At 57.5% G+C, this 18,605-nt stretch overlaps 1 protein-coding gene across 2 annotated transcripts in view; it reads right to left on the bottom strand.

Moving 5' to 3' along the window:
• UNC5B (unc-5 netrin receptor B) overlaps positions 1-18,605 on the bottom strand; it is a 79,078-nt gene that overhangs the window by 7,889 nt on the left and 52,584 nt on the right. The window contains exons 2-10 of one of the 2 annotated variants that reach the window (XM_082714153.1): positions 9,679-9,903; positions 6,464-6,607; positions 5,915-6,018; positions 4,966-5,146; positions 4,166-4,333; positions 3,274-3,438; positions 3,019-3,051; positions 1,048-1,242; positions 282-671 (exon numbers count right to left, since the gene is read on the bottom strand). In XM_082714153.1, coding sequence (XP_082570279.1) covers positions 282-671; positions 1,048-1,242; positions 3,019-3,051; positions 3,274-3,438; positions 4,166-4,333; positions 4,966-5,146; positions 5,915-6,018; positions 6,464-6,607; positions 9,679-9,903 — 1,605 coding nt within the window. The remainder of the gene's footprint in view (positions 1-281; positions 672-1,047; positions 1,243-3,018; positions 3,052-3,273; positions 3,439-4,165; positions 4,334-4,965; positions 5,147-5,914; positions 6,019-6,463; positions 6,608-9,678; positions 9,904-18,605) is intronic. The other variant, XM_082714154.1, reaches the window with a different exon arrangement.

Genomic DNA, 18,605 nt, shown 5'->3' with positions numbered 1-18,605 from the left:
CTGTAGGTCTGGGGAACTACGAAGAGCTATTCTCTCCCACTTAAAAGATGAGGTTTACAGAGTGGCTACTCCAAGGTTCCCTTGCGTTAGTGGGTCAGAGAAAGGTCTGGATCCCACGTCTTTTCTTTCATAGTCCCTTCTTCCCCCTGGGCCTCATGTTTCCAATCTGAGAAATGGGATCAGGGAAGTCCTATTTTCTATCGGTGGAAGGGGCTGCTGGAGGGATGCCTAGAGGGGGCATGCTGAGCCTGGGCTGAAAGGCAAGCAGAGCAGGAGCCCACCTGTGCCGGGGATGCTGAGCCTCCCACCCAGGCAGCCAAAAGTGCCACTGACACTGCTCCCTGGGTCACGGGGCAGGCCCAGGAGCTGCTGGGAGCCGAGGCTGGCAGTGCGCAGGTGCAGCAAGTGGGCATCCCGGGTGAAATCGCCAGGGTATGTGCCGGGCGGCAGGACACCCAGCAAGTCGGCCCCATCCGGCAGGCCTGGCCCAGAGCTGGTGGTGCCAGAGTTGTAGACCTTGATCTTGAGATTGGGCAGGGGGTCCAGCAGGGGTGAGTTGGTCATGGGGATCTTGTCGGCTGAGTCCTGCAGCGCATACATGGGCCCGCGGTAGATGCCAGCACTAGCAGTGAGGTCCGGAGGTGCCGACGGGTGCAGGAGCTGTGGATTGTCTGCAAGGGTTGGGGCTATGATCAGACCCAGCTGTGCCTTATTGGCTTGCCCCCATCCTCTACCGCTGCTGGGGACCCTCCTGTTGCCAAATCCCACCCAAATGTCCAGCTGCCAAAGGCTCAATTGCCATCTGCTGCAGGAAGCTTTGGGGACCCACCACCCAGGCTACTCCCTCCCTTCTCTGGGTCACTCTGATCTACGCTCATCCAGTTATCTGTAGAGCAAAGTCTATAAAAACTCCGGGAGGGAGAAGGAGCCCCTACTGCGGTCTGGCTAGTCTGGCCGGTCTGGCTGGCTGTCATGCCTCTCTGGGTGTCCCAGCAGGCATCTGCCACCACCCCCCACCCCCGATCCCAGATATCCCCAGGTGCTCACTGGGCCTCGCGGTCTTGAAGTTGACGGGATGGAAGCCGCCAGTGAGGGCGGCGGACGAATCAGTGATGTCAGTGTCGAAGTCCCGGCGGTTGCGGCGGTATACCACCCACCCCACCACAATGAGGACACCCACAACAACGAAGGCGGACACCACAAGGCCCGCGTACAGCGCCACATCCCCCGAGGCTTCCAGCACTGCGGGCACAGGAGGATGGTGTGAGACCCAGGTCCCGGGGCAGAGACCAAGGTCCCAGGACAGATCTCTGCTGTATATGCTAGCTCCTACTCTCAGCCCTGCCACAACTGGCCGGGACCTCAGGCAAGCCTGAACTGCTCTATGCATCGGTGTCTGCAAGTAAAATGGTCTCAAGGCCCCTGCCCTGCTTCCCTCCCCATGCAAAAACAGGCAAAATGACCCGTGGTCCGTCCCAACAGTGAACTTGTGGCTCATTGCTGAGAAGAGAATAGGGTTGTGGCTCAGTTTGTCCTGTCCCAGCCAGGAGGTTAACTGAGAGCCCTGCTGCAGCCTGCAGCCCACCCTCAGGCGGGAGGTCCCAGCGCCCAGAACTCTCTGCAAGCAGCCCTCCCTGAGCTCAACTTGCATCCTAAGCCGGGTGGGGCCTGGAGCCCGAGGGGAAGCAGGAGGAAGGAATGAGATGCAAGGCGATGGGGTGGAGAGGAGGTGAGCAGGTGGAGGGGAAGGAATGGGCTCAGGGAGGCCACCCACAGCCACACTTCCCTCCCTCAGGCAGGCTGCTACACAGCTGCAAATAATTCTCTGTAGGCCAAGCAGGAAGGTGTCAGGGTCAAGAGGTAGGCTCTGCACAGCAGTGCCATCCGACCACGCTTTCCACAACCGTGCGCGTTCTCTGTGTTGTCCCAGACGACAGCCACTAGCCACATGTGGCTAATGAATGACTAAAATGTGGCCGGTGTCCCTGAGGAACAAAGTCTTAAGCAATGTATTTAATTTTAGCTAAGTTCACAGGAAGTTGAAAGAGCCACATGTGGCCAGTGGCTACCACGCAGGACAGCACACAGGCAGAGCCAAAATGCCTGCTCTTCCCTTCTAAGAAGTACACGTCCCATCTCCCCTCCTGTGGGTGGGGGGGCTCAGAAAAGTAGGCCCGCTTTCCCTGCCAACTTTCCCTTCCAAGCCCCACTCCCCAGTGCAGACAGAGCTGGAGGTAGGGGTGGTTCAGTCCCAGTGTCCTCCCACTTCTGCCACCTTCTGGCCCCACCTCTCCTCAGTGGCCCTCATTCTTGGGCTCCCCAGAGGATCCTGGCCCCCTGGGAGAGCAGCTGGAGGAGGCCCTCAGAGCTTGTTTCTTTCTCCTGATGTTCTCCCTCACCACTGTGAGCCGGGCCCAGGGCCTCACTGTTGATTTTACAATTCTGGAATTATTTGGGAATGATGGTTTAATTGTCACAGGCCAATCCACCTGAGCTGCTTTACTGCTCTGGGGCTGCCACAGCACAGCCTGGGGAAGAAGCCGACGAGCCCCTCGGTGTTGACGGCAGGCAGCAGGTTTCCTGGAGAATCTAGTCCTGCTGCTGGGGGTACAGTATGGGGATCCGGGTGGACAGTGTGGGCCTGGGTGCTGGCTCTGTCACAGAGAGGAAGCTGAGGGCACAAGGCTAAAAGCACCAGCACTGGCCACATAACTAGTTAGGTTCAAATCCCACCTGGATCCCCAGGTAAGCCCCTTCCTCACTGAGACCCAACTCCCATCACAGGAGGGTTGGGGCAGTGTCCTTTCTGTCAGCTGGGGGTCTCCCTGTGTCTGCATGTGACAGAGGCCGTGACATGCGCAGAACCAGGGGTGGGGGACCCCATGGAGGGTGGCTGAGGGGGCACCTTCCAGTCTCCCTGTCTCCCACACTGCCCTGCACCCCACACCCTGGAAAAGCCAGCTAAGGAGAGCCAGGGATCCCCCAGAACAAAGAGGACAGCCATGAAATGGGACTTACGGTGGCTTTTGGGGTCACTTAGAGTTTTCTTATCTGTCGAGGGAAATAAAGGGAAAGACAATGACGTAGGTGGTGGAGAAAGGATGGCAGAGGTGACAGAAAACGCGCAGATGAGATGATGCACGTGGGCGGGTGGGCAGAGGCCCCACGGGCTGCTCCACTGCAGCGGCACCTGAGACCTGGGGCGGCCTGGGGGGACCCCCTCCCATCCGGCTCAAGCCCACACCCCGGGTCCCTGGCGTCCTGAGGACTCACTCTGCACGCAGAGCCCATCTGTGCAGTTCTTGGAGTCGAGCAGGGTCCCGCTGCAGTCTCGGCCTCCGTTCTGGGGCGGGGGCGCCATGCACTCGCGACTGCGCCAGTGGGCACACTCGGTGCTGCAGGCTGACCACTTGCTCCATTCCGTCCATGCTCCGTCCACTGTGGGAGCGTGGGGCATGGCACACGCCGTTACACACTCAGAAGGCCGCAACGCACCCACACCCACGCATGCGCACTACGGCAAGACAAGGTCCCCAGACATGCAAGCCATAAGGCAACACCCACCCCCAAGACACCGAGCCGGAGCACCGATGGAGGGGGCGTGGCAGACAGAACACAAACACATACACGAACACACACACTCTCTCTCTCTCCTCTGTCTCTCTCAGACACAGCCCAGGGCCCTCACAGGGACTCAAGCCCAAGGCAAACACACAGAAACCCAAGAGCCCAGACAAAACCAGGCATGCAGGGGACCCACAGACGGGGATGCACAGGGTGACATGAAGAGCAGAGGAGAAGAGAGGGCCTTTGCAGGATTAGGGGTGGCGGTCAAGATATGTCTAGGTCAAGGGCAGGGGCACAGGCTCCTCCCACCCCAGGCAGCCTGGGACCCCAGCCCTGGGGCTGACACCGGAGAACCGTCAGCCTGGAGGGCAGGAGAGCCCACCCCTCAGATGGCCGCTCAGAGCCTCTGTGTCTGTCTCTTTAGCAGCCTGCACAGAATGAGAGGGCAGAAGCCCTAGGACAAGCATCTTCAACTCCCCACAATGAAAGAGAGTGGCCAGCCCCAGTGCGGCAGCCCCGTGGGCACAGAAAGGAGGGCTGGGAACTAGGGTGGGGCCATGGAAGGGGAGGTGGGATGCCGGCCAGCCCCTGGCCTTACCTGGGCACACGGTGGTGCAGGCGGTCTTTTGGAAGGCCTGACCCTCACAGAAGGCACCTCCATTGAGTGGTGCCGGGTTGGTGCAGGTCCGAGTGCGCTTCTGCCAGCCACGGCCACAGCGGTTGGAGCAGGGTGACCACTCTGCCCAGCTGGACCAGCCGCCGTTTACTGCAAGGGCAGCAGTGTCACCTGCTTGGTCCTGCTCTGCCACCTGTGGGCCCCCTAACCCCATCTCCAGCCCCGATGAGGCCCTTCTGCTGAGGCCTGGCCTTTCCTAAGTGGACCCCTCCTGCTGTAGCACTGGGGACAGATCTGGGCTGCAGCCATCAACCCCAGAGGGGACCAGGGAGGTCAAGCTCTATCCCCAACCTCATTGTACAATGGCAAATGAAGGTCCAGAGAGGGCTGATGCTTACTCAAGGCCACCTGGTAATAAAACCAGATGTAGGGTTCTTTCTAACACACTCAAAGCATCTCAGCTATGGCTGTGCCCCGCTATGTCCAAGGGAACAGCAAGGAATAGCCTATAGGCCAAGGTGGTGGTTTCTCACTCTGCTGGGACACCAGGCTCGGGAATGAGGATACTGACTAGGCCCTGTTCCAAGTCCAAGCCCAGAGTGCCTGACCTGACTGCTAGCTTTGCTGTGTGATCCTGGTAAAGGCACCTCCCCTTGCTGGGCCTCAGCCTCCCAGCTGTCCATTGGCACCCTGCTGGCCTCTTTGATAGGACTCGGTGAGACGGGCAGATGGCCCAGGCTCTCCTGAGCCCCTGGCTAGGCTGCCCCAGCGTGGGCCCATACCATAGACAGTGATGGCGGCGGTGGTGCTTCGGCGTTTGGCTACGATGTTCTTGGCCACACAGGTGTAGTTGGCTGTGTCTGACAGGCGGGCCTGGCGGATGATGAGGTTGTGGTCGATGGTGAGCAGGAAGTTGGTGTCCTGGGTGGGGTCAATGATGTCCTCATTCTTCAGCCACTCCACCTGGAGGAGGGTAGTTGGAGGGGGGGGCGTGAGGGCCAGTGCCTACTCACCTGCATCCCGGGGAGTGGGCCCTCTGTGAAGGGGATAGGACACCCGGCCATAATCAGGACAGAAGTTCTATCCATGTTCCGCCCATGGCGGTGACATGGTGAGGCAGGCCTTCCATAGGACAGGCACTGTGCTGATAGTACAGAACCCAGGGATTGTGACAACCACCCACTAGCTGGACAGCCTCAATTTCATCAGTCAGAGGGCAGCATTTATTAGCATCTACCCGACAGAGCTGTCGCAAGGATTAAATACATTAGTGTGGAGAGCGGGAGAACTTAGCTCACCGTAAGTACAAAATAAGCATTAGCTAGCAGCGCGTGCCTTCTGCCATTAAGGCAAAAGCCGCATGGAGTGTATCCATGCTCAGACCCAGGCATTATGAGACCCTTTGGTGTCCATAAAGCGGGGCTTTGGCTTTTGGGTGGGGAAGGAGGATTCAGCCACAGGCACTTCCCTTGCAAGAGAGTGAGCCTGGGATCAACCCAAGTAGCCCTTGGGGATCTGGCCCCAGCTCTGCCCCAGCTTCGAGGTTATGCCTATCCAGAATCTAGTGCATGCTGAATTGTTCAGAGGTGGTAGTTCCCTTCTGTCTCAAGCCTTGACATTCCCATCTATGAAATGGGGAGAGCTCTGGGAACCTGAGGCACCATGGCTGGTAGTGAATACCACGTCTGGCTGGACCCTGCCATGCCTGGTATTCCTCTTGTCCCCACTCACCTCAGCCACAGGCACCCCCTCTGGTGGGCGGCACTGCAGGAGAACCTCCTGGTCCAGGGGCACTTCCTTGCCCAGAGGCTCCTGATCGAAATTCTTGCGCAGATCTGGGAGAAGCAAGAGGAGTAGGTCACCAGGCACAGTGAGGGGGAACTGAAGCCTGAGGTGCCCAACTCTAGCCACTAGGTGGCAGTGCACACCAAGGGAAGGGGTTTGACCTGGGGCATATCCTCTTCTCCAAATTGGGGGCCCTCCCAGGTGGAGTTGGTAGAATAGGTTTCCCTCCCTGACTCTGGGATCGTAAGCATGGAACAACGTGGAGGTAGGTCCTTTATAGAAAAGTAGGCGATAGGGGCCATTAGAAATTCCAAGGCCAGAGGTGGCCCCGTTTCTGGGTCTAAGAGGCTTCTGCTCAGTGGGTACCCACGGGCCCTGAGGTCTCTGCAGTGGGCATCTTCAGCCAGAGATGCCCCCACAGAGGAGGAACTTCCTCTCCAGGAGGCACAGGGAAGGGGCCCCGGAGGAGTGGGGTGGGGGTGTAAGACGGCGTACATGCGATGCGGACATAGGCCCGGCGACTTTTGGTGGTGCCGGCGGAGCTCCAGGCCACACACTGGCACCAGTAATCTTCCAACCCGAAGAGCTCCTCCACCTGCTGCCGTGACACCTCGATCTGGACCTCCCGCACCCGCAGGCCTGAGAGGGGGAGACAGATGTCAGCAGGGGGCAGGTCTGAGCATGGGAAGCAGGGACATGGCAGCGGGACATCTGTTTCTCTTCTGCCAAGTGCCTCCCGTTTCCATCTATTTCCCTGGCCAGAGCCACCAATGCCACTCCCCTGGAGACTGCCCCGGATAATGCAAACCCTCTGTCCCGTGCCAGCCACGTCCTGCCCTAAAGCCAGGGTGTGCTCTGCAAAATGGACAAAGCCAGGTCACTCCCCTGGTTGTGCCTCTACTCCTCACAACACAAAGACCTTGATCCCCCACATGGCTGTGAGGCCCTACACTGTCTGTCTGCCCACAGCCTCACTGGGCATCTTCCCTCCACCAGCCACAGGGCCTTTGCACACCCAGTTCCCTGGCTGGAACTCTCTTCTGGCTCCCATGTGCCTACTGGACCCCCAATCACTATCACCTGGGCCTCACTTCTGGAGGGAAAGCCCCTCTGAACCTGGCCTACCCCCCACCCACTGTCAAAGTGCCACACGGAGCATGACTGGGCTGTGCAGGTCTCTTTCCCTGCCCAGCCTGGTTTTCCAACAGCACTGACCACTCTCTGGAACTGTATCATCTACTGATGTGGTCTGTGATAATTATTATTTCCTGCAGGGGAATAAAGCAGGGCTTTGCTCTGTTTACTGCTGGGGCCCACGACCTGGTACAGAAAAGGTTTTCCACAAGTATGTGAAGACAACATGTGGCCTCTCTCTGCTTAGGAGCTGGAGATGGTGGGAGGCCCCTCTTCCTGGGAGCTCTCCGATCTCTCAACAGCTCCCTACTAGGGCCTGGAGGCCTCTCTGGATACTGGATCCAGCAGCCTACCCAGAGAGGATCCATCACTCTCCTACAAACCATTGACAAAGCTTCTTATGCTCAGAAAAGGAGTGAACCCTTCTGGATTCGGATGCCCATCCAAAGCTCTTCCCCCAAAGCCTGTAGGAGGACTGCAAGGCCTCCTCCTCCAGGAAGCCCTTCCTGACTACCCCTGTTTCAGAATTCCCTGCTCTTCCCTGCCACATGTCCTAGTTCTTCCTCTCATGCTTACACATGGGCTCTGATGAGCCCCTCGAGGGTAGGACTGTCTACTGTACTCTCCGTGGTACTGTGGCATGGTGGCCAAGTGTGGGTTTGGGTGGCTGGGCAGGTCTGAATCCTGGCCCCAACCTCAATCTTCTGTCTCCCCCTGTACATAATGCACCCCCAGTCACCATCAGCTTTGAGCCAGGCCTCACTTCTGGAGGGAAGGCCCCTCTGACCCTGGCCCACCCACCACCTGCTGTGAAAGTACCCTACGGAGCATGACTGGGCTGTTCAATTCTCTTTCCCTGCCCAGCCTGGTTTTTCCACAGCACTGGAAGGGGGCATTCATGGGCCTGCTAGCAGGGGGAGTAGGGGCCGTGCTGTTACAATTACTCCCAATTGCAGGGTTGGTGAGAGGTACACCACCCTTCTGCTTGGTTTGGACGCACTCCACTGACCTCTGATCTGGGCCAGAGGGCCTCAGGGGGACACAGAAATAAGGGCAAGTTTCAAGAAGAAAGAGCCCAAGAAAAAGCCAGAAAGAAGATGGAAGAAATGGAGTCTACTGAGTGCCTGGCACTACGCTCAACACTGAGCAGGCCCCGCCGTGTTCCACCGCCATGGGGACCTTCATTAATGTCCAGTTTACAAGGATAGGAAGTGGGGTTCATAGAGTGTGAGGAGCTTCCCAGAGTCACGCAGCCACGGGGGTGGCTGAGGTACATTTCTTTTTTCTTTTAAAAATTCCTTTTTTGGGAATCCTGGGTGGCTCAGTCAGTTAAGCCGCTGCCTTCAGCTCAGGTCATGATCCCAGGGTCCTAGGATCAAGTCCCACACCAGGCTCCCCGCTTAGCAGGGAGCCTGCTTCTCTCTCCACCTCTGCCTACCACTCTGCCTGCTTGTGCTCTCTTTCTCTCTCTTTCTCTGACAAATAAATAAATAAAATCTTAAAAAAAAAAATTCTTTATTTTATTTTTTAGATTTGGGAGGAGCATGAGACTCCAGATCTGTTTTCTAAAATTCTCTCAAAATGTTGGTAAAATATAGATCACTTAAAACTTACCATTTTAATGTACACAGTTGAGTGGCATTAAAGTACATTCTGGGGTGTATTTTTAAGCCTGGATGGTTCTGAAATCGGCGAGATTTTCCCAGAAAAATAGAAGTTGGAAGGAGGGAGACAGGAGAGAGAGTGAGAGAGAGCATGTTGTGTTGGGGGACAGACCAAGAAACATGGGGAGGAAACCAAAGCAGAGGCAGGCTGTGGGGCGAGAGGCCCCCCAGAACCTGGGCCTGGCTGGGGCTGCCTGGCACTGACCACCTGTAGGTCACCAGCAGCAGCGGTCCCCTGGAGCCCTGGAAAGGACCCCCTCTGAGGGGCCTGGGGACACGGAAGCCCCCATCTGGCTTCGGGGACACCTCTGGGGGTGCCCGGGACCCCACGTACATCTTCCTGTTGGGATCTGGGCTCTGTCCCTGCACCACCTCCATGGTGTTCTACTTAGTAAAACCAACCTCGTCTTCAAAGCAAACACAGCTGGAGGAGGAGACACAGCATCTTATGAACGGGAACAGAATCACTTCCCACAAACCCAGAGGCCCTCTGACAATAAGGACGGTCCCAGAATCTGGGTACGTGCTGGGGGGCCGGGGCTGCGGACGGGGCAGCTCCTCCTCGTGATGCAGGGTGCACAGCAGGTGCTGGAGTGTACAAGCGTGAGAGTGTATGCGTGAAGAACGTTCGCCCCGTTGCCCCCAACTGCTCCCTGATGTAAGATGGAGACAGAGAGAAAAGGACTTCGTGCTCTTTCATTTGGTAGTGCAAAGTCAGACAGGGACATGTGGCCAATGCTTGGGGAGATACAGATCCAGGATAAATCCCAGAGGGGAAACTGAGGCCCCGGGGGGGGGGCACCATGGCCATGTGAAGTCTCACACAGAGCCCAGGGTAGAGCCAGGCCCAGGACCCAGTGTCCCTGGCACCCCTGGGCCCTGGTGGTGACCGGACTAGTGGAGCAGGCTCACCCGTGGCCTCATCCAGGCCCTCCTGTGTGACGTGGTCATTCTGGCTAACCCACTCGCCGTTGCACTTGAAGTAGATCTGCGTGGCGGGGAAGGCGCGGCAGCGCAGCTCCACAGGCTTATTCTTCACGATGTAGGCGTCCTGGGGCTCCTGGAGGAAGTGGGGCAGGGGCTCAGCCGGCGCTGACGGGAAGGAGTCGGGGAGCACCTCGCTGCCGGAATCCGTGCCTGTGGAGGGAGGGCGAGCTTCATGAGGCTGAGGCTGGTAGGGGGGGTGTGCAGTGAGTAGCTGGAGACCAGCCGAGATGCCCTCTGTGACCCAGGCAAGGTCTGGCCCTCCTGGAGCCTCAGTTTCCCCATCCCCCAGCTCTTACCAGGTTGTGCTTTGGAGCCAGTCCTAGCTCTCTGACCCTGGGTGATTCTCCTTCTTTCCAGACAGAGATGTCAGGGTGGCCCAGAGAGCTGAATGGATGGTCCGGGCCAGGACACCCCTTGAGCCCTCCCCAGTATCCCCTGAACTGGACCTACTAAGCCTCCCTCCGGTTTCCCATAGTGATGCCACAGGACATGAAGGGCTGGCATGGATCACAAGCAGCCAGTTTTGCCCTAAAGCCACAGCTGCCCTTGGCAGCCCCAGCCTGCCAGGCTGGTGGAGGTGGGGAGACAACCCAGGACCCTCAGAGGCATGAGGTGGGGTCAGGTGGGGTGGCTGCACCAGGTCTGGTTCCTTGGTGCTTGGCCCCCCCATGGGGCCTCCTCCTCTGAATGCCTAGGGCAGGCAGCAGCATGGAGTGGGAGACCACCTCCCCAGCAGCGTTTACACAGAGCCTCCCCTCCTCGGGGTGGTCTCTGCCCCACTCCTCAGCCCTTCCCACCTCAGCCGAATGCACACACTCCACCCTAAGAGCAGACAAGAAAACTGCGCAGCCTGGGAACACAGATGGGCTGTGTCCACTACAACTCCTCCCCAACAAGGGGCCAAATGCGAACCCCGGCCCGCCGGCCTCTGTGGAAAGAACAGTGCCTCACGAGGTGAGACAAACAGGAAGGGAGAGGGTCCCACCACGACCAGCTCTGGGAGGGAGGGAAACCAGGCCAGGCCAGGCCATTGGTTCACTATCCACTTTAGGAAAACTGACTTTACGACACCAAGCGCCAAACAATCAGATGGCTGGGGCGAGCGATGGGGGGGCTAAGCTCCAGAGGGAACAATGAATTAAACTGCAGGGGTGTGCATCCGCCCAGCCCCTCACTGCCAGCCACGGCCTGTCACTGTCCCAGTACCCCAGTCCCTCTAGTGGGGTGGGGTCTCAGGAAGCACTTGCCCCCAGCCCAGGAGGTCACGATGGGACATGCATGGCCCTAGGGAGCCCCCTATGTCCAAAGGGGCCAAAGGGACACTCTGTTTTCCAGAATGAACAAAACAAGCCATCTCTTTGTGGCCCAGGAGCTCCTGCTAAGACTTGGGGTGAGGTTGGGGGGTTCAGGCGCTCTGAGAACATGCACAGGTTGTCACTGGCTCCAGACGGTCAGTCACAGGGGGGAGTGCGTGTGTGTGGCCCGCGAGAGCTAAGGGGAAGTCAGCAGGAAAGTGTGAAACCTGCTCCATCTAGCATGTTCCGTGGGACCCCAGGACAGCCCTTTAACTCCCAGCACGGTATTTCGTCTCTGAAGATGGCAGGGAGATCAACACCCTTTCCTGGGCTGTTCTGAGGACCACAGGAGCGAGACAAGCGTGAGCACCCAGGAGGGGGCAAGCGCATAGTAGGTGCACATCGTCACATGAAAATGGACGCCTGGCATTAAGTAGGGGCTATGTTTTTAGTACTTTACACAGTCAGCTTACCTCACTCTTGCAACAACTCTGTAAGGTATTTATGGGAGTCTTTGATTTCTATGTGGGGAAACTGAGGCTGGGAGAGGTGAAGCAGCTTGCTCCAGGGCACAGAGCTAGCAAGAGGCAGAGCCAAGTTCTGAACCCGATAAACAGACCCCCGGCATCTGGGATACTGCTCAGGACTCCACATGGCCTGCTGCTGGAGTAGCTCGGGGACAGGGTGAGCATCCCTGCATCTGAGAATCCGAATGGATCCTGTCCTGACACCAGCCAGGACCCCACAACTCTAAGACCTCTCTCATTAAAGGCTCATCGAGGCCACAACCGTCCTTGTTTCGGAACTGAAAACCGTCCGCGTGGGGGAACGACGGACCGAAGCTCCCTGGCTGGTGCGCAGCTAAACTGGGAAGGACACGGAGGATCTCAGGGCTTGTCCATGCCCACCTCCCTCTGCCGGGCAGATAGACCCCTTCCGAGTAGGTAGAAGACTGGCAGCCCCTGGGGTCTGGGAGCTGGGGCAGTTGACAGCAAGGTGAAACCCCGCCCAGGGAGCGGGATGGCGTCTCCCAGGAGCCGGAAGAGCAAGTAGAGCCAGGAGGGCGTGCAGGCAGCAGAGCACCAGCAAGGCTCCATGACCCGCTCCCCCACCCCTGCCACAAGCGCCTTGCTTCAGTCTCAGACCTGAGGGGGGTGAGGCAGGGCACAGACTTCAGATGGAGCCACCTCTGGGTCTGAAGTCACCCTTCCTGACCTCGGGCACTGCCATCTGTGAAATGGGGGGGACCAGGCCTCCCTCTGGGGAGGTGGAGGTCACCAGAGAAGGTACAGGGGAGCCCATGGGTCCAGTCACTTGCTAGCTCCCTCTTCTAAACATACGGCCCCCAGCCCCCCAGGTGATGGCTGCTCTGACTCTCTGCGGCACTACAGCCGGTATTTACGACTTGGTTTTATAACCCTAATGCGGCTCATTTATAAAGCAGGCGCAGACACCGCGGAGGGAACTGAACAGGAGACACGTCCATTAGTACAGCAGGGCCCTAGTCTGGCAGCCTCCGCCCGCCCCCCATCCCCACCCCAGCCCTCCTCTCTACCCTGACACAAAGCTTCCTCTCTGGCCTTGGTGGGATGTAGCCAGGGATCCTCACTGATGCCTCCCCAAGCCCGGCAGGGCGAGGGGGGGGGGGACCTTGATGTAGCTGGTGCCCCCTTACAACGTCTCCATCCCCCTGGGGTCCTGAATTCAGATGCAGCCAGGAGACAAGAAGGGCCAGTTCTGACCAGAGAAATCCTCCCCAGACAGACCACCGGCAGACTCTATGTTTACCTGGCATGTAGTAGGTGGTCAGAGAATCCAAGTTCGATAAAAGTGGGGCTGGGGGGTGGGGAGTGCTGCCAGGGTCTGGGGAACAGCTAAGCTAGGTCCCCAGCCAGCCACATCAGTGGGCATTCCCCTCCTTGGCTTGTCCCCTGGCTTGGGCCGTCACAGTTGAGGGAGGCTCCACAGGCGTCCCGGCTGAGGGCCAGCCCAGAGGGAGAAGACTGATGGAGTTTCAGGGTCCCCAGGGGACAACTCTGCCCGCAGCTTTCCTCTGAACTCACAGTCCCGCAACAACCCCCACAGAGCCTCCTACACTTCCTTGGTCTTTAGTATCTTGGTAACTTTTACCCCAAGGCCAAAAGAAATTCCTAGAGGTTAAATAGTTAGATCTAAACAGCTTGTGTGTGTGTGTGTGTGTGTGTGTGTGTGTGTGTGTCCCAACAACTTGGCAGCCTTTTGAAAAAACAAGACCCGTAAATTGAAAGAAAAAGTAAGATCTGTAGTCCATTCTTAAAGAGCCACAGTGACGAGGCGTGTGGGGTGTGAAAGTCGTTTGGGTACTACTGCTTCTCAGTCTTGGAATCAGACTGGCCCCTCCACCCTCACTGTCTGTCTCAGAGTACTTCTGAATGCCCAAACCCCACCTCTGCAAAGACAGGATGCTGAGAAAAGGACAGAAGTAGGATACGCGATGTTGACATCGACAGCTGTCTTGAGCCAACAGTTGTGGCAATGTCTGGCAGCTGTTCAGCACGGCTGTCTTTCCTTCAAGATGAACAGTTTCCCATAGCACCCTTGGGAATGCGTGCAGCACCCTGGGGTGCTTTGGCATAGCTTTTGGGAACCACAGCCCTATGCATTAGGTACTATTATTATGCCTTTACTACAGACAAGGAAACAGGGGCCGAGGGAGATGAAGTCACTGGCACAGGGCTATGCAGCCAGTGGGCCGCAAACCGAGGGAGATAACCTGGGCATTCAGGTACCTGAATCTGGCTTCTGGATTAGAACTGGGATTTGCTTCTACTACGTGGCAGGAACTTGAAATATTTTGCCCAATTTATTTCCCACAGCCCCCAAGCAGAGGCTTATCTTCCCATTTTCCAGATGAAAACACAGGGCACCCAGGGACTTGCCTCATGGCAAGGTCATCTGGTCAGTGGGAGAAAGGGCCATCTCTTCCCATCACCTTTGCCCTGGCTTTGCTACGGCTCTCTCCAGAGGAGACTCAGACCTGAGAAGAGCCCCCAGTGGAGGGCAGCCTGCTTGTGCCAGGCCAGATCCAGATCTGGAGTTCCTGCTGGCAGGAACACCAAGTGTGTCTGTCTTTCTGTCTTTCTCTCTGAGAGAGAGAGACAGTGAGAGAGGGGACACAAGCAGGGGAGTGGGAGAGGGAGAAGCAGGCTTCCCACTGACCAGGAAGCCGGATTCGGGGCTTGATCCCAGGACTCTGGGATCATGACCTGAGCCAAAGGCGGACACTTAATGATAGAGCCACCCAGGCGCCCCCTACTGGGTCCATTTTTAATTGCTGAAGAGAATTTCCTGTGGGAGTGGTCACCTTTTTTGCCACTGTTAATGCTCGCTTAAAGACCCCCTGCACAGACTGTGGTCCTATGGCACAGTGTGGAGGAGCCCAGGGAGGAAGGGGGAGGCACTATTTGCTGCTGGGCTCTCCCAATTAGGCCCAGGCCCTCCCACCCCAGGCCTCAGCTCACGAGGACCACCCGTGCCTCCAGGTGGGACCACTTGTGGGGGCCTTTCAAACCCCCACTTCCAATTTACCTACAGCTGCCTGAGGGTTCTTGTCACATGTGTCATGTGTGTCACATAGATGTAGAGTCACAGGGAGAGAGGTTACTGTGAGGGCCGTCTTGTACAACATCCCTCATCCATTCCATCCAACCTTGACTCGCATCCCTCCAGAGACAGGGAACTCACTACCGCTGTTCGTCTCAGCCAGGATCTCCTTTGAACCGACCTAATGGAAAAGTCCTTCTTACTTTCAACTGAAATTTTCAACTAAAATTTGCTGTCTGAGGTTCCAGCCATTGCTACAATTTTAACCTCTGAGTTTCCACAGAAGAGTGTTTCCTCTGAAGTGTGGGGCTGCGTCCCCTGGCCTTCTTGCCTTGCTTTCACAAAGTCATGAGACACAGTTTTGCACACCCTCACCACCAACCTGGCTTCCTTGTGGACAAGTTCCATTTTGCTCTGAACCCCACTTAAAGCATGGAGGGCAGGGGGTGGTCATGTTGGGGGTCCAGCAGGCACGTCCTGCTTCTGGCAGCTCCAAGTTTCCTTTAATAGCTTTGGTGGCCACTCTGGAGAGCAGGGAGCCCTCCACACCTTCCTTGGTGTCCTCCCACGGTGTTAGGACTGAGTAACCGGCCTCTAGGGCCTCTACTAGGTGAGTGGAGCCTGTGGGATGGAGAAACAGAGCCGAGAGCCCAAGCCCCATCCCCACCTGCCAGGAGTTGCTGTGCTAGGTTCAATACTCCCTCCCAGGGGCTAGGCCTGGGCAGGACCCAGTGTGGGGACACAGGGTCCCACTTGGCAGGGAGGAAGCCAATGCCCTGGGCTTGCTCAAGAGGTGTCAGAATCTGAGCCACTAGAATAAGCAGGAGCCAGGCCTTGGAGGTGAAGGAAGTGGCTTCAGGACCAAAGGGAAGAAGCTGCACTTTCCAGAGCTACCCCTGAGGAGAGGGAGAAGCTAAAACTACAGTGTTCAGACATTCCTACAAGGGAGACTATCACCAGACACTCCTGCTTCCCTGACGGTGACCCTGCGAGGAACGGGTTCGAATCCCCACTCTGCCACCAAAACCTTGGGGAGGTTGTTTTACCTCTTGGGGCCATCTATAAGAAAGGGGAGAAAAGGCAGAAGCATAGAAAGTCATAGTCAGAGGGGCCTGGAGCCCTACGTTCCACCAGCTGAGAGAGGGAATGTAACTATTTCAACATCACACAGCAAATCAATAGCCAAGCTGGACCAGAGTGCAGTTTCTGCTTGGGGGCTGAGAAGGGTAGACCGCACGGGCAGAGCAAGGCTGGAGGCAAACGTTTGGTCTCTGGATTCCCCCTGCCTGGGATGGAAAGTCATCACTACCCACATCAGCCAGGGCCGCCTCTGGTCTTGCCCAGGGCAGAGACCTGAGCATGAGGCCGCCGTGGTGGGTACGGAGGGCCTTGCCGTCCCCACCCGCCGGTCTGGGGTCCCCAGGTGGGGGACAGGGCCAGTCCCGAGACCCTAGGCTCAGCAGCAGGAGGTGGGCATCTGTAGCTGAGCTGGGCCGTGGGTCTCCAGGGCTGGCTGGCGTTGAGGCGGCGCCCACGCCGACGGGGCAGGGCTGGAAGGGGAAAGGGGAGCAGGCGGGAGGTGAGGGACAGAGAGACACCCCACGCTGGGCACATTCATCACCAGCAATCACAGTCTTTCTAGCCCCTGGACGCGGGCTGATTCTCGCCAGACTTGACCTCCCACTGCATGGAAAATCTCTTCCATTCACTGCGAGGCTGATGTGCTCAGTGGGGAATGCGGAGAGTCGGGGGGAAGGAGCCCACTTATTATTATGTTTTAAAAACACATAAGCCCCCCATGGAAGGACCCCTCCCTGGACACAAAGCCCTTCTTCCATCTGGCCCTGGCTTCTGGCTGCTGTGGGGTTCAGGCTGGGGCCCCCCTCAGAGGCAGTTACAATGGCCGTTACTGATGACAAATGGGGGCTGGCGGGCTTGGGGGACGCTGAGTTACTCCTAACAAAAGAGGCCCCTTGCACAGCCCTTTTCCCACACCCTCTGTAGACACGCCTGGGCCCATGACATCACTTCCTGTGCTGGCCACAGGAAGCGGCCTCACCGTGATGGCCAGCTAGGGCAGTGGCTTACATCCCGAAGGGGGGTATCTGGCTGACCCTGAGAAATGGAAGGGCTCAAGGACAAGTGAGGGCAAGTGAAGAGCTGATGGGAGGCACTGAGTCCCAGAATGGAGCTCAGGCCCCACGTTACTGGGGGCCACACGACTTACAAAGTCAGGAGGGACACTATGGTTATGGGTCTACCCTCAGACTCTCAGTGGGGCCTGGGAAGGCTGCATTCCACACCGGAGTCCCTCCTCCCACACCTTTCCTTCAGCCATTGGGCTCCCTCAGCCTGAGCCTTTCTAGGACTAATTTCTGGCTCCCCTTCCAAGCCCTAGGTCCCAGGGTGTCACTACGCCTGGAGGCTTGGGCCCTAAGGAGGCTTGGGGTGCGTTCTGCTTCCACCTCTTCTCCCAGACAAGGGGCTCGGAGCTCTCTTATGCATCACATTCCAGAAAATAACCTTTTACCAATAGCAGTGTGATAACAAACACCACCAGTACAGTAATCCTGTGAGCTAGGTGCTCCATTTCACAGAGGAGGAGACTGAGGCTCAAGGAAATTAAAGAACATGCTCAGGCTCCCAGCTAATGAGAAACCCAAAGCTCTTCTTGTTAAACCACAGGCCTCCTTTGGTTCACAAGGCCCTAAGGGATAAGCAGGGGGCAGCTAGTTTCCTGCCCATTTTGCAGATGAGCAAATAGAGTCTCTCCAGAGTTCACTAGCTTGCCGGAAGGGAAGAGGGTCTTGGCGTCCTCACCCCAGCACCTGGCCTCCCTACCTCTGGGACCTGACAAGTCCCAGACTTGTTCTGGATAGCCCAGCCAAACAGAGATCCATCCTAGCCTGGAGGGACCTGTTGCTAGCCTGGTGTCACACCGAGACACACACACACTCCCAGAGCAGACATCCGCAGACCATACCCATGGTCACAGGCCACCCTCTCCCTGGGATCCCCGCCACTGGGCTGGGACAGTGACTCCGTTCTTAGGGCTGTTTATGTCAGTGCTCTACGGCAATGGCCGTGGCTCAGGCCCCCTGGGGGACCCTCTATTTTATTTGGTCATCTCTTCCCCATTCAGAGTTGGCATGGGATGCACCTGAGTGGCTCCAGTACTGGCTAGGGAGGGCTCCCTTTCCCTCCCTAAGCCCAGGTCCTCCTGCTGGGACCTCCTCACTGTGCTCCCTACCTTCCCCCTTCCCCTCCAATCCGAGATGCTCACAGCAACCGGAGCCATCTGGTGAAACAGAGGTCACTCCCCCTCTCCTGCTTGCAGCCTCTGACGGCTGCTATTTGTGCCCAGAATGAAGTCCCACCCGGCACCGAACCCTCCGACTTCAGAGGCTCACTCATCATCACGGCGCCCCAAGCCATTCTCCCCCGCCCGCAGGCGTGTTTCCTGCCCCTTGAATGTGCCTCCTTTATTGCCACCACAGGGCCTTTGCTCTTCTCTCTTGGAGTGCACACGCACCACAGGCCAATCTCTCTGTACTCTTGCAGCAACTCTCTGTCCCCGAGATCTCAGTGCCACCTGCCGCTCCCATGTGAGGCCCTCCCTGACTGGGCTGTGTACACCGATCCTCCTCTGCTCTCCCCTGTGCCATCCCCAGATTGTCCTGGGTTTTGTTGTTGTTGTTGTTTTGCTTGTTTGTCTGTTTTTCTTGACAGTGTTCACCTCTGGAATTCCTTCTTCCTGTATTTGATTGTTCCCTGTCTGTGTCTGAACAAGTCTGCTCTCTGGAAGGCAAGCTCCTGGAGAACCTGGAAATCCTGTTTGCTTGTTTAGCTGGACCTACTAGGGTTGCAGGATGTCTCCCAACACCTGGGGTGGCAGGTGGAGGCGGGAGGAAGCAGCCAGAGGGGACGCACACACGTTGGGCTCACCTTAGCCCTGGGACACTCGAAGTCCCTTTG

The sequence above is a fragment of the Mustela nivalis genome (genome assembly GCF_964662115.1).
Source record: "Mustela nivalis genome assembly, chromosome: 2".
NCBI lineage: Eukaryota > Metazoa > Chordata > Mammalia > Carnivora > Mustelidae > Mustela > Mustela nivalis.
This window is presented reverse-complemented; position numbering and strand designations above follow the sequence as displayed.